Source organism: Polypterus senegalus, chromosome 1 (assembly GCF_016835505.1).
Source record: "Polypterus senegalus isolate Bchr_013 chromosome 1, ASM1683550v1, whole genome shotgun sequence".
In the NCBI taxonomy this organism is placed as follows: domain Eukaryota; kingdom Metazoa; phylum Chordata; class Cladistia; order Polypteriformes; family Polypteridae; genus Polypterus; species Polypterus senegalus.
The window spans coordinates 189,264,381-189,280,773 of NC_053154.1; the positions used below are offsets into that span (position 1 = coordinate 189,264,381).

General features: G+C 39.6%; 1 protein-coding gene across 7 annotated transcripts in view; it reads right to left on the reverse strand.

Annotated features, from left to right (window-relative positions):
• zgc:165508 (uncharacterized protein LOC100101652 homolog) overlaps positions 1-16,393 on the reverse strand; it is a 54,417-nt gene that overhangs the window by 11,242 nt on the left and 26,782 nt on the right. For 5 of the 7 annotated variants that reach the window (XM_039765212.1, XM_039765247.1, XM_039765230.1 and 2 more), the window contains 2 exons: positions 1,243-1,336; positions 830-1,012 (listed from right to left, as the gene is read on the reverse strand). In XM_039765212.1, the coding sequence (XP_039621146.1) occupies positions 830-1,012; positions 1,243-1,336 (277 nt within the window). Of the gene's footprint in view, positions 1-829; positions 1,013-1,242; positions 1,337-3,883; positions 4,337-16,393 lie in introns of those variants that run through there. The other 2 variants (XM_039765221.1, XM_039765242.1) reach the window with 2 other exon arrangements.

Sequence of the window (16,393 nt, forward strand, 5' to 3'; positions counted from 1 at the left end):
AGACTTGACTACAAGCAAGCATTGATGAATTTTATTAGAACCTGGGAACATCAGAATCAGTGGACGTAAGGAATCAGATTAACAGAAAGTAGTGATGTAAAATACTAAAAACCCAACATGACTGGTTTCAATGAAAGTAAAGTACGCAGAACAAAAAGGCCTTAGAGGATCAAGGAAGGTCTAACAGGAATGTATTACAAACCAGTAGGGCTGTATTTATACTCTATAATCGGAGATGAGCATAATCGATGGAGTTGAAGCATGCAGGAAAAAACATTTTAATATTTTCAGACTCTAAAGTGAAGCAGCAGGACACTGACATCTCACGGGATCCTCCAACAATGGAATCTGACAAGGGTACAAATTCAAGGAGTCAGTGTTTTTGGATGCTAGAATTTGTTAAAATCAAATTTTCAATAGATTTGGTTGGCAGGTTCGCCTAATCTGACAGGATGAAACTGTGGAGGTAAAAAAAGTACTAAAGGATTATATGACAAAAGGGGAGGGGGAGGTGGCGTGAACTTTCAGATTTACTGCAATGTGAAATTTAGAAAACTAACAATCAGCCTTCAAAATGTGATGCAGCAGGATGAAGATTTCTTGTACCTGACAGAATCAGGCTCCACTGTATACTGAGATCTGACAAGACTGGACTTTACAGAGTGTGCAAAACTGCTGCTGTAAACAAAATTCATAATGTGGTTAGGAAATATTTGAACGGGTGTTTTTTTAAGATTAAACGTACTGCACAGGCTTCACTGTTGCTCAGAATAACTACATAAAGCCTACTGGGTCTAAGAAACCTTGGACACTGTATGGAAAATGTTACCTGCTGCAAAGCGGGCCTCCTGCTCCCCTTCTGACAAATCTGAGTATGAGTTGAAGTCACTTTCCAATGCCAGTGGCGAGTCCATGGGTTTGCACCAGCCCTTCCACTCAATCAGGTGAGCCACCCGCCCTTGAGCCATGGCGGTTGGCTTTGTCACATGGTCCTTCACAACCTGGGAGATTCCTAGAAGAAAAACAACAACATGTCTAGGTATAGTCTGGTCTGATTTATCTAGTCAGTGATGGTGGTGTTCTTATCTCCACTGAATTCCCTCACACACTCAGGTGGCCCTTCACTCCCCTTCCCTCGCAATTTCTTGCCTGTACATTCCGACCCTCCAGCAAATCCCTACAAATTATAGTGAAAATGAGGAAAAGAATGCAATGAAGATTTGCAGAAACAGGCAGGGTTACCGTGCAGTGATGATCTGGCCAGCGCTGCAATCTCCTGAATGGTAAGTGCTCTTCTGGATTTGGGTAACATTTCAGCAGGGTCTTCAACATGTACCTGCGAAATGAAGAGGCCAGTTTAAAGCGTCACTGTGCAGCCGACAGCAGAGAGTGACCAGCGCATCACAGAGACAGCTCCATCTTTCTGCCGAGCGTACATTTAATGGACCTAATGGACTCCAGACTGCTAAAGAAGAGGTAACTAACTGCCCATAACACTTTTTGTGTTTTAATCATTTATCCACTATAATACTCTCTTAAACAAGCTCAGGGTTGTGGAATGATTGGAACTTGTTCTGGAAAGATTTAGGCAGTGACATACCATGCATCCTAATTTGATTTAATGATAGCACCCTCAGATACCATTCTGACACCATGACAGTTGCTTGCTCGAAGTTTCAGTCTTTACTATGACAAGGCTTTTCAATAATGCAAATGTGACTTAATGATGCTGATGCCCAGTGCCAATCCAGCGCCGTAATAGCATCCCTACTTAAATGCTAGTCTGTTCCCATGACAGTGGCCCTAATGAGGCTAATCTAACTAAATGAATGAACCTGTGAGCGCCGCCCAAGGGCAATGAGCACCACATTAGTCACTTAACTTTACAGGGCATAATCGTTCTCTTTAGAGGAAGGCTATATTCAGATGTTTTTTGGATTCATAGATTTATTCGGTTTGTCAGGCTGGCTTCAACCCAGCGTTCCGGTCAGGACTGTTTTTTTCAGGGTGGTACAGTGCTGCGTTCTGGGTTGGAATCCACGGCCGGTTGTTTTCTATGTGAAGTTTGCACATTCAATATGGGGTTTTCTCTGAGTATTCTGGTTTTCTTCCCACATTCCCAAAGATTGCTTATGTTTATTTTCAGCTCTAAAATAATCTTGTGTGTGGGATTATGAATAGGTTCTTTGAGTTATTGGCGTCCAGTCCTGAGACGGTCCCTGCCTTATTTGAGATTTGCTCCGCCCCCTCCCACGCCCCAAAATTGGACAAAGTGGGTTGGACAGCTAAGTTGCACGCGTAAAAACGTCCTGTCTGAAGATTGAATTTGTGAATGAAAACTGTTTGTGAAAACTGTGCGCTGTGCAGTCAAAGCTTTATGCAATTTGTTTTTCAAGCATTAATGATCATTTCACAAGCGATTGTCTGTCCGTCTGTTCGAACACAGTGCACACAACGCTAATCATATCCGAATCGAGATCTGCCTCCCGATCTTCCACCGCTGTTCTATAAAAACTGCAAAGCTGCATGGACTGTACTGGCCGCACGTACCTCCTCCCTGCTTTTTAACAACAGGTTGGACAAAGACCGATCCGTATAATTAATAATGTAAAGCAGCTATTCACAAAGTGCACACAACCATATCAAGTCATAAATCTTTAACTGCATATACAGTCCTCCACCTCCCTGAGCCGAAACCCCTCATGCCTCGTTGTTACTAATGGCGAGCTTGCCGTCTACCCCTTCCCCCACTTAGTGGACAAAAGAATATCTGACATCCTGCAGTATTTGATTAAGGTGCACTTGAACCTGCTCCAGGGAGTTTTCTGGTGACCACAGCACTGGGAACATGCTGAGATAGTTGACAATGAATGTCAGGCAGTTCTTTACACAAAACTCCGAATCCCCGAAATGGCTACGTGCTTAATGATGGATGTTGCTCCAGCACCTCTGGGACCAATTTAGCATTTAATATGCTGAAAGTGCAGAATCACGAGAAAATAAACCTTTAAGCAACAGTTTATTTATTTATTTATTTATTGCGGTATTACATTTACTTCCACAAAAGCAAATCCTGACATACACTAAAATCATTTCTCAACAGCTCACGTCCCACACAACAAAACAGGCGCACTGAGCGATTTGTCGGAAAAGACCGGCACATCATCAGTGAACTGATGAATAAGGCTCTGGAAATAAACTGCTTTCAAACTTACGGCACATTCAGATATGTAATCACTTTAGCGAGACTGTCAGTAAGACTTTAACATTCTAATCGTACCAATAAAGCCATGCCTGTATTACATTGTAAGATATTAGCGGAGAGAGATGCCTGATTGAGAACCCGAACTAATACATTTAAGGGCTTGTTTCTATATCTTGTTAGATTGTTTTTATTGTTTGTTTTAATTAAATATGACCCGATTCCCAATTAGATGGTTATATGTTTTTAATTCCCCTCTAAATACGTTCCATTGGAAACATCAATGTTTTTTTTAAATAAGACCTCCAATGTATTTGCGAACAAATACATCTTGTTGAACGGGCAGATGGCATGCTAATAACCATAACCGTTTCGGGTCTGGTTAATTATACGTTGGCAGCCAGAACAGTTCTTCAAACCAGCGCACACCGTGGAACCAGGACATTCTATCTGAACTGTAAATGAAACACCCATAGCTTCTTCTTGGCCCATTCAAAACCACAACAGCACCCTAAGCGGGCACATATAGACACAATCCAAACTAGCATGTCCCCTAGGTGGATGCATGACGCATTCAAATGCAGAGCAGAACCCGCACGGGTATCGCCTCCGCGACCAATAGATCAACACCCTCCCCTGTTTTCAGACCCTCGATGCACGGTACGCATTGGGTTACTTAACCGTGGCGATGTACCCCCATGTTTCGCCCCCCTCCGGGGCCCTGGGGGCTTCTTCCTGGGCCTCTCCTTTCCCACATGATGTCCCGTCTAGTCCGAGCATATTCTACAGCGAATGTGTATTTCCATAGCAACTCGTAACCATGGAGTGAAGTCTCCTGGGAAACGCGACGTGATTTAGAGCTGACGTAGCACAGAGGGTCCTCGGATAGGAAGTCATCCGCGGAGGTCACAACTCAAACCTGTGGCACCTGCAGGCGGTTCTTGCACTGACGAGTATTCACGGGAAAATAAACACTGCGGAAGAACGCTTGCGCAATTAGTGTGCTAAATGGAGACGTGAGTCTATGATGTCTCGGCAAGGGATAGCAAACGCAAGAGTTTCTTGCCACCGCGCTCATTCGGCATCAAGACAATACTTTACTGTATTCAACTGTGACATCATCAGACATTCGTCAGGCGGACATGGCTTCTAATTGTTGGCTTGGCTGACAAAGTCAGACAGGCGCCATGCGGGCTTTTTCCTGACGCCCAAGGTTCATTCATGTCTAGCACCCTATGCTGACTACAGGAAAACTGTGAAGAAAGATATAGCTTCGGGAAATGGATCATTGTTGGAGAAAAATACGAGGGAATTTTAAGCCTACACTAGACTCGTCTTCCGATATTAAGGGTCTAAAAGTGACATATAAAGGCTGCGCATGGCGAGTTAGTGCAACCGAGTTGGTTCTATAGATTATAAATGTAATCCACACGACCACAACAAGTAGCCTAACTGGGTGATATTCTCGGTCCTGTAACCGATTTAATGAGAATTGGGAGGAAATGTCTCAAACACCGCAGCTGGGACCACATTGACAACTCAACTGGCAATGTTTGTTTGGCATTACCAGTTTTTCCATGCTTGATAGCATGATAGCAAATTCAGTACCAGAAGTAAGGCAACCCCTAACTGGAGCAGCCGAAAGAAGAAGAAGAAGAAGTAACAAGTATAAACATCTGGACATTGATCTAAGGAACTTGGCATTCTTGCCAACTGATGGTCTCATACAATGTATTGACTGCTGCCAGCCTTACAGATGGTACTTTCAGTCAGTTACATGCATTTTTCATAACACTCACCAACATATTCTATTCTTGCCTGACAGTCTAAAATTCAGAAATGTCAGCACTTATTTTTTAGGACTTTGTATTAACTCTATTCTTTTTCAGCCACGTCATTTATTTTGTACATGTGTAGTTATGTTAATGACAGATACTAAATAACTAGCTTAGCTTTCACACTGGTGGCCATCATCAGAAGCCCTTCCATCCTTCTACTGAAATGCTTATTGTGTTGTGGTGAGAAGAGCTCATATGGAACCTTTGGATCCCACCACACCTTCATTTGGCATCACCAATTAAGTTAAACCACGTTTTTTTTTTTTTTTTGGAAAGTGGAAGAGCAACTGAAATACAAAACTATGTAGAAAAAAGGAAATAGGTAAAATGATGTGGAAAAGTCTGGTACCAGGGTTGTGTAGAAGCGGTGCTGATCATTGCACATCTTTGTCACTTTAAAGGAACCTGTTTTGTAGTCCCTTCAGATGAAAATTATTCTCAATGAATATCTGTATGACGAACAAATCAACTGGACATAGAGTCATTTTAAACAAAGGGCTAAACTAGATATGAAATTTGGCTTCTCACGGTTCAATCATCTGAAGCAGCTGCTCCCATGTGTGCCTATCACCACTATAAGTGGACAGTATCAATATACGAAAAACAGTTATCTCATTGACATGTGCTACCTAAACTGCTTCAATGACCTGTTGTATCAAGTCTATCAGAGGTGTAGGGATATGGCACTCTTTCCCAAAGAGAAAGTCATTCAACTTCATGTCCATTTGATGCTAAAGGAAAGTGTTGCTTTAGATGTAATTCTTCAATCTTCTATTTATATTTGACTGGATTCAGAACTGGTGACTCATAAGGCAATGGGGTATGATTACGTTTAATGTCAAGTTACAGTTAAGGCATCAAGAAAGGGTAAAACTCTGACAGGAGATGCCTTGTTGTGTATATTGTAGTAAAGATCTTCCCTCCTCATTTTACTGTTTCCTGACTTTTGTCTTCAATCTCAGCAGCCTGTTCCCTTTTTGGCTGCAAAATATTGAAGACCACCCCCTCTCCATTCACCATCTGCCCCACCCCATGGCCTGTGGCCTCTTTAGCTCCTCATCTGGGATCTATGTTTTGGTCTTTGTGCTCATCAGAACAGTTGGTTATTGCACTTGGCATGCAACTCAGTATTGAAACCCTGAAAGATGCTTACTCTTAGAAAGAAATATTACAAATAAGGTAAAGGTAATCTTCAGAATAGTTACATAGTCATTAGTGTGGACATCTCCTTTTAATCACATAGTCTATACCAGAAAATGTACACAGCACAATCACAGAACTGTAGGAATGCTTCACTGTGAAAACCAAGCAGTCCAAGCGGTAGGCAGATTTTGTATTCATCACTCTATATTTAACCATATTTTCAACAAAAAGGAAAGTGCAGGCATTATTAATCTCACCACACTACATCTTTAAACCACTGAGCCCTCCATTTCCTGGGCTTTTTGCAATATCATTGAAAGTCTGGCTGTAATGAGTGGTTAGTGCACTGAAACCTGAGTGTGGTAACTGCCTTGTAGAGGTATTGATAAACTGTTCTTCATTAAACTGCTGGTTTATAATGCGTTTTCAGTGTAGGGTGCATTGCTGTTTAGCTTTGGCTCCTCAAATCAATGCACCGACATTATGATCTAGAGGGATGCATTTCCAACCACATTTGGGTTTTTTTTTTTACCACTTATTGGCAGTGCTCCTCATGAAACATCACCAAATTGAGCTTTTCTTGTCATTGGAGCTGCTGCCATATGTTTCAAGAGTTCAAGATCACCAGGATAACTTCACTTGTGGTCATGTTAGTGCTAATTATAGGCAACAAAATGTGATTCTAAGTTAGCCCAGTGTGAGTGTTAGTGTGTGCATGAGTGGGCTGGGCAAAGAACTGGCGTCCCATTTCATGCGCATTTCTCCTTGATGTTGTTGGGATAGGCTTCAGCCCTCTGCATGCCTAAATTCAATTTAGGATTTATGAGTGCCCAACCATCCATCCATTATCTAACCCGCTATATCCAAACTACAGGGTCACGGGGCTCTGCTGGAGCCAAACCCAGCCAACACAGGGCTCAGGGCAGGAAACAAACCCTGGGTAGGGCACCAGCCCACCGCAGGATTTATGAGTGTGATATATAGAATTTCTTACATCTTGTTTCATTCTATATTTTTCTTATTCTTCTCGATATATTTTTTTTTTTTTTTTACAAAAAAGTGCATTTACTGGACAAAGGGTATGTTATAGTGTGATTTATTTTAATCTTTCAGTTTTGAAGCGCCTTCTTTTAGTATAATGTGTTCACCTTTTTTATGAAAAACATTTAAACTTTTATGACAAATAAATTAAACTGTATAATTATTATTGTTGTCATTATTATAATCATTATTATTGCTTTAGTTAAAGTTACATTTATACATCCAAAGGTGGATGACACAGTAGCCCATTAGCTAACACTACGCGGATCCTGGGTCCAAGTGTTGTGTGTGTGGATTTTCCTTCTTTATTCCAAAGACGTGCAATTAGTTCAACTGTCAATGCCAAACTGGCACTGTTTGGGTGTGAATGTGAGCAGGCCTTTGATGAACTGGCACCATGTTATTGGGTTCAGTGTCCTTCCATTTCACCCAACTCTTCCAAGATAGGCTCCAAGTTCCCAAAGGCACAACCCTAAACTGGATTAAGTGTTTTTTTCCTTTAATGTTTTGATTGGGCACATCCAGTACTCATCATACAAATCTGAAACTTATAATGCTATTGTTAAGTGGATTCAAAATTATTCAAAGAATAAGCATGTTATACATTTCCTAATCTAATATTTTAAGAAGTAGGTAGTATAGAGTTTCCACTGAACCTAAATTAAGTTTTCACTCTGGAGAAAATCGCTTTGAAAGTTGTGGTTGCCACAAATAAATTCAGATTATGTGGTCCCTTATGTGTAGACAAAATTTTGTCCCTCGCAGATTTGCTTTTTGAAACAATTGATATATTACAATTAGAAATAAAACTTTTTCTTTTAATTGGCTTAAGCATTGCATAATTTGGGAGTTTTTTTAATAAACATTAATTGAGATTGACATATATATACACATATACACATATATATATACATATATATATATATATATATACACACACACACACACACACATATATATATATATATATATACACACACACACACATATATATACACATATATATATATATATATATATATATTATACAATAGAATCCTGGGACAAGACGTGACTTTTTCAGAGAGATAATTTCAAGTCCTACGAGAGATTCTGTGCCAAGAGATGTAACCATGCCAGGGCCGGAAATAAAAGACGAGTAGATCACAAAGTAGAATGTTGTAAAGAGGTTCAAAAACATTGGCACGATACACATGCAGAGCAAGTTAGAGATTATGAAAGTACTAAAATTCGAAAGTCTCAAAAAAATGATCGTGTTAACACAAATGAATGGAAATTATTACTTGGTGAAATAACGGAACAGCGAAAAGAGACCAAATATATGGACATAGGTGATATGACAGAAGTATATAGATATTGTTAGGCTTTAAACTTTAAGTCAGAGACTTGTATATCGTCTAATTCATGTTGCCATCGGGAAAAGTAGTGTTTCTTCCCAATGAAGAGGTGTATCCACGAGATTTAAGAGTTTTCTTGTTTGGTGAAAGTGAAATCCACATACATGAGCGTCAGAGATGTGAAGTGGCTGGCATAGTGCAGGCAGGGGGTTTGGCGAGCGAAGCAAGAAGGGGGCGTAGCCCCCTAGTGTATATGTATATATATGTATATATATATATAGGTGTACTTCGGTATACGTCCACTTTGGAATAAGTCCAACTTGGTATACATCCTGTTTGGACACGAAAAATTTTGCTTGGTATACGGCTCATGTGCTAGAACACTGCGCGCTACCCTTATTTACCTCTCTCGAGACAAAGCCATGACTGCCCACGAGCATCAGTACGCCACTTGCTAGCATTCAGTGAACAACCCACGCTATAACTCTCTGTGAATTTTCATATGATTTTGTGTTTTTTCACGTAAATTTGAATTGATTGTTAAAAAGTATGAAGGTGGCATGCGTATCCGGGACTTGGCTGCTGCATACTGTATGCCGAGAACGATGGTATCTACGATTGTGAAAAACAAAGACGTTATTAAAAGGTAAAGTGAGGTTAAATTTTCATTTATTTCATCTAATTGCTTTTGTATTTATGATGAAGTCAAACGAATTAATGCGAAAATTGTTGATCAGTTACATGGCAAATTGGTTAAATGAATATCAATAGACATTAGACACCAAAGCAGATCTTTATATGCCATTCGTATTAAAACGTTTACAGTTTCCCATTAGAATAACTTTTGCAAAGACAATTAACAAATCACAGAGAGAAACATTCGAAAAAGTCAACTTATTTAATAGAGAGAAAGAAATTAAATTCACTCATGGGCAGTTATACCTTGCATTGTGACAATGAAAGTCCAAACACAGAATCAAAATTCAGTGTGATATTGATTAATTCCAAAAATTTTTGTACTGAAGTTTTACAGTCAAAATGTAAGTTTAAAAAGTATTTGCATGTTAATTTGAAATCCAAACAGGATGAAATTGTATAAACGCAACAAATAACTCTAATGCAACACGAAACAAAATTGACTTTCAAATTATTATGCTTTACTATTTTTTTAATATGGTTAATTACTCACTAAAATGTAAAATAGTTAGTTCTATTATGCATATGTAACAATTCCCATGAAAATAACAATCTGTTTAAATTGTACATCCGCTTCCGCACACGCAAGCGGCTGAACCGCAAAGTGGCTAGTGCGTAGTGCCGGCCCAGGGGTTGGTGAGCAAAATGAGCAGGGGCAGAGCCCCCGAGTATATATTTATATATACATTTTAAAAAAGCAATCCCTAGTGAAATACTGACTCTCGGGAGTTACAGTGACAGTCCAATAGAAATGCTCAAAGGATTAAAAGCAAGCTTTAAATCATTTTGAGTTGTGGGTGTGATAAACAATTTTTGTAGTCTGAATTGTAAGATGACCACATTCTCATTGTTTAAGTACAGTACATTGTAAGTCTTCATTTGGAAGAACAGGTTGATTGGAAAGAACATTAAAGATTCCCAATAAATACTGAAGGTTAAGCAGGTCACATATAGGAGAATTAATTGAATTTATCCTGTGAAGTCTCTTTTTGTGCAGTGATTTAACATGATACAGATGGTAAATGTGCATTTTGTGCAGTAATACTAAACGTGTTCAACATTTATTTGGGTTATTTAAAACTTCTGAGCTAAGTTAAAGAGAGGCTAATGTTGATAATGGCTTAAGAGTGGTTGCTTTCTAGCTAAAGGACCTGGGCTGGTAACTTGAAGGTTGCCAGTTCAAATCCTGGCAGTGCCAGAAGGCTCTTAACTTGCAACTGCTCAAGGGGTGCTGTACAAATAGCTGGCACTACTCTCCAGAGAGTTCTGGGGTCAGTGGGTAAGGTGAGGTATGAGAAAAATGACAAATTCCTAATAGAAGAAACTGTATATGGCAAATCAAGGATTAAAAATCACTAAAGAAACAGATAGCATGCTAAACTACAACCCCATTTTAAACAAAACAAAAAATGTGATTTGTAAATTAACATACTGATTATATTGGTATGTTATTATATTCACAAAAAATGAAATGGTCAAAAAAAAAATCCTGCTACTGAATTTTAAAATGGATATAAAAGTATATCTACAGTTAATGGCAGAATGTGAAATGATGAGATCAATGCAAACTGTATCCTTATTTAAACTGTTTAAACTTTTTCACACATTTTACTTGTTAATATGTACTCCTGACAATATTTTTAGTTGAAGTTGATCCATGATTTGCACTCATTTGTACTGTCATTTTTTTGTTGATGCTGTTAAATGCACCTTAATAAAACATTAATTGTCTGTGTATCTGTGAGTCTGTCTTTATTATTCTAATAGATGGTGCATCACAAACATTTGCAGTAATAAAATGGCATCTGTTGGAATTACAAATGCAGTGCATTTTATTACTTTGTAATGAATTACAAAGCACATTCCAATAGATGGTGTGTTGTAAACTTTAACAATGCGGTCTACGTTAATTATTTAGATGTCAGCCCATCTTAAGATAAGCTAGAGTTTAAATAAAAAAACACATAAATAAAGAGTAATCTGTTGGAGTGGAAAAAATAAGTAGCTGGTATACCTCTGCACTGTAAGTTAATAAAAGGTGCTTGCAGTTAGACCTGAAGTGGCCACCTCTCATTGCTTTTCAATAGCCTGAGGATTTCTCTGACACGTTACCGAGGTCACTCAGAAGCCAATAAGAGCTGGTGCTGAACTATTGAGCAAGTTAAAGTAGCAGAATCCTGTCACTGCTCTTGACAATGCTTGTTCCATTTGGCTGAAACTTTGATGGACTTACTATTCTTGGTGTTACGTAGAAGCTCACTCAATGTTGGTTGCATCAGTGTCTCTTTTAGTGACGATAGAGTGTCAGAGGGGGACATTTTTTGTACACTGGGTGGTTCCATTAGGCACCCATTATTGGGACTGGGGGTGAGAAGTTAAAAGGTTGTCTGCAGATTGTAGGTATTTGCTGTATTGCAAAGGAGTCACCACTTTGAAGTTTTTGGCTGGTTGAGATTACTAACAATACAGAGTTGTGATAACAGAACTGTCTCCTTCCTTGGAGGATTTCTGTATTTACCTGACTTGGAAATTAACATGTTTGACAATACTGGTTGCTAATCAGCAGATCTGTACTCATTAATGGTTGGTAACAATACATTTTGTTAACTTGTGTTTTCATTAATTGTTAAGCACAGGAAATTTAGATGTGCCATTGTTTAATCTGTTTGTCCAGAACTGATAATGGCAGGGACTTGAAGGAGATTTAAGCTTCTGGGCAGAAGAAGGCAAAAGAGGGACAGTCCACTGAGAACGCTGCCAAGACACTTGGACAGAGCACAGGGGCTCGCAGGCTGACAAGGGTACGTGGCTGGCACAACGTGAGGCACAAGGACGCCAACACTTATTTCCAGGGAGGAAGAGACAGCTCCACAAGGAGACGCCAGTTGTGGGTCCAGCGAGAGAGGGAAGCCGCATGAAAGGACTGAGCAAAGCTGGCAGACAAGAAATGAGGCGTGCCTAGAACACAGCAATACAAGGAGCCCAGGGTGGAAAAAAGGAACGACGAAGAGACGCTGACAGGCATTCAACGATTTGACAAAACTTCTGTTGGGAAACGAGTGTCTGGTGATCAGAGTACATCTGTGGACAGTTGAACGATTAAGTGTTGGGGTAACACAGTGTACAAATTGGACTTGCACCACTAAATTCTTGTTTTTAACGGACTTTTAGAGTGTGGACTGTGTGCTTTCTTTTAAAAAAAAAAAAGGAATTTCGAACCTGATATTGTTAGATATTTTTTTTATGTTCATTTATTTTTTAAATTGACTGTATTGTCTTGTGTAATAGAAGTTACTGTTGCTTTTCCTGAAATTACTGTTGTGTCTTTCATTGTGTGTTTACTCACCGCCCAACTTAAAGAAGCCTGTGTGCTATTTTCTGCAAATCTCAAGAGTTCCCAGTCTCTTTATAAAACTGGGTTGCGTAGTCAGATATATTAATGGTGTCTAAGTTAGATTTCCTGTGAGTGTGACCAGGACACCTGTCACAAGAGCATCAGGTGGGCTAGCATGCTTCTCACTTACTGTGGATGACTGGGACCAGGCAGGAGGGCTGTGATGCTGACGATTTAGATTGCTGTTCCTTGTGCTTGTATCATGATGTAGCAGTGAAGGACAAATTTCTTTGGGTTCTATCCTTGGTTTTTAAAGGAGCTAGTGAAAGGGCTCTGCCTGACAAGAACCACATCTAGGCACTGACCTGTCCCACTACAATACCTAATGTTATCTGAACCAAATGAAAAAGGTTATTGGGAAGGGATGAGGAAAGAATATACAGGAGCCATAGCTGAATAAGTAGCCTAACCAGTTATATCAAAGTTTTTCCAGATAAATTGAATGATGTATATGATTTATATTTAATTTGTATGCAACAAAATTCAGTTTTGTCTTTTTCCCCCCACTTTAAATCCCATCCAAACAGAACAGAAATTCCTCCTGTTCTAATCTGGTGAGCTAGTTGTCTATCTGGATGGGCCAATGCCATCCAGACCTTTAACTGGCCTTGCACCTAATACATGAATCGGTCGAAGACATCCTGCATGGTGAGTGAATCTGTTCCTGGGCACATTTGCACTCTTAAAAATAAAAGTGTCAAAGTAGTTCAACCGTACGATGAAGCAGAGGAAACAAAAGAACTACCAAGAAGAACTTTTTTAATTATGGACCCATGATAGGCTTTATTAATAGCTATGAATAACTGATAACAGATTTGTAAAATATCAATGGGTTCCTGATTTTAAAGACACACTGCTGCAAACAATTAAATAAGCTAAGTTCAGGTTTTCCTGATGTGTCAGATATTTACCGTACTATATACAGTAAAAAGTTTTGTTTTGTACACATTTTAGGAGCCTTTTCAAAACCAAAAAAAAAAGTACAGAATTCAATGATTCTTTGTCAAGCACCAGACAATCCAGTAAAGTGCCTTTAAAGAACCAGCATTTGTAAGAGTGCTTACACTCCCACAATGAAAATTGTAAAACACACCTCTCTAAAATCCAGAGAAACGTGCAGACTTCATGTGAGCATCGACTGCACCTCGAACTATCCATCCATCCATCCATTATCCAACCCACTATATCCTAACTACAGGGTCATGGGGGTGTGCTGGAGCCAATCCCAGCCAACACAGGGTGCAAGGCAGGAAACAAACCCTGGACAGGGCGCCAGCCTACCGCAGGCACCTCGAACTAGTGTCATTGTAAAATTAACATATAAAGTGTTCCTGTGGACCACGTTTCCCATCTATACACACTTTTAAGGCTTAAATTAACACTATTAGAGTTAATTTAACATTGGTGGTTAGGTGCAGGTTTGTAAATAGGGATGTTGGATAAACCAAAAACAATTACAATGACTACAAGACAAACAAGTGCATTAACCTATAAGAAAGAGCTGAGCTAAAATGCAAAAGATGGACATGGACCTGAGGCTTCTTCTATACTCCATCTTCAGATGAAGTATTGAGCTTAAATTAGGTTTGGTGTTGTAAGCAGGCAAACATCCTTCTTTTAAAGGCATCAATCCAGTGTTTTGTCATATACAGTAGAACCAGACTTAGTTTTAACACCAAAGTGTTTTGAAAGTATCACAAATGTCAAACTGCAGTTAGCCAGAGGAAGGTCGAAGTGCAGCCCGCAGTCCCCAACATCACTCTATTGAACTGTCACGCGCTGTACTGCAGCATGTCGGGAACTGGATTAATAACACTCTTCATTAGGACTTGACATTCTTCACTGAAACATCCCCACAAAGATTTGGGATTTTTCACGTTTATTGTTTTGGAGTTGAATACATATCCACAACTGTCAAAGAAGGGAATGTATGGTATAAGCACATTAAGAAATTATTGGAATATCCATTTTATCTCTTTTTCTTTTCATTTTAACCCGTTTATCCACTTTAGAGCGGTGGGGAGCCTATGCGTATCGCAGCAGCAATGGCCTCAAGCTGAGAACTAACCAAAGACAAGGCAGCAGTCCATAACAGAGCAATTCACTCACGCTGAGTCAATTTAGAGTCGCCAGGTAGCCTAACAAGTCGGTCTGTACATTAATGCATTTACGCAATTATTCCATTTGCCTATAGAGCATAAGTCATGGGTTAGTGGAGCCGATCAGTGAACATATTTTAATGTAAGTTTCACAAGATTTCCAGACTCAAATACTGTGTGATAGCTCAACAATTGAAATAAACTGTACAAAAACATTGGTATATATAAAATAAGCTCTTCAAACACATCCAGGGTTACCTCATGAAAGAGCGGTTGAATAGCACACTTTGTTGTGTGCTCCAGAGCGAGGAATCTGCAGGGATGTGGCATCACTTCACTTCACCCACAATGTAGTTTGAAATGCTACAGCAAGGGAGACAATGTGAGACACATCAGGTCAAATCACCATTAAACCACACATCACCACCCATCGGTCCAGGTGAATGATTAAAATAAAGGTGCCAACATGGTTCTCCTGAGAACCCATTTTTGATGCCATCCACAAGAAGGTTCCAAAAAGAACCTTTATTTTTTTTTGAAGATCTGCAGCAAGTTCTATAAATAAACCTTTTAAAGGGCAAAGAACCAATTTAATATGGAAAGAACCCTTGCCAGAATTAAAGGGTTCTTTGTCAAGTGATAGTTCTACAAAGAGCTACACAACCCAGTAAGGTGCTATTTAAGAAACAGTGTTTTGAAAAGTGTACCTTCTGCAACCCAGCAACTCATGAGTGTTAACATTTCTGTTTGAAGGCTCCTTGATCCTAATACACGTTGACACCCTGATGACGTCATTACAAATTGTATAAATACGCACTGGTTACTTAGTCATCCAGATCTGTGCTGGCTGGATGCCCAGTCTTGGACTGGACTCACAAGCCCTCAGATGTGTTTCCATTTTGGTCGCTGCCCTCAAAGCCTAGCTCTGAACAAGAAGTGAACGCCTTGCTAATTGATGGGAAATGGTGGAAATGCATGTATGCCTTTGAACCTTTGTTGTTTGCTGATATGTGTTCAAGTTGCTTTTTAATGGGCTTTGCTGTCTTGTTTATTGATTAGTTCCTAAGACAACACATTTTCTGTAAGAGCATTCCAAACTACGACCAGACATGCATCATGCAATATTTGATGATACAGTGTCTCCAAGAAGTGTTCATACTGGGCTTAATCTACAATCTGGTCAGGCATGCTACTTTACACGGATACCCCACATAACCTTTCGAGCATCTGTACCTTTTGTGGGCTCCCCTTATCTAGCAGGGCTGAAAACAACCCTGAATGCGATACCACTCACAGCAGACCAATGAAGTGTTGCCAATCATCCTAACCAGAATTGTTGGGTAAACCCCACACATTCAAAAACCCAAAAATAAATCTTTCTGGAGTTATTTTTGAAGCAAGAATGGTTATTTAGATAACTGCTTTTGGAGCACTTGAGGACAAGGATATTTTTCAAACTATCCAGAAATGTACTGAAACCAGTTTGTGGAGAGGAGGCCTTCCACCATTCAATTGTCTGCAAAGCACTAACTCCAGAAGGGACACCAGTTCATCTTCAGGTATACTTAATATACCCTGTGCCATCTCTTTGGGATAACTGGGACACAGTCAGGAAGAAAAAAAAAAACACACAGCACATGAAC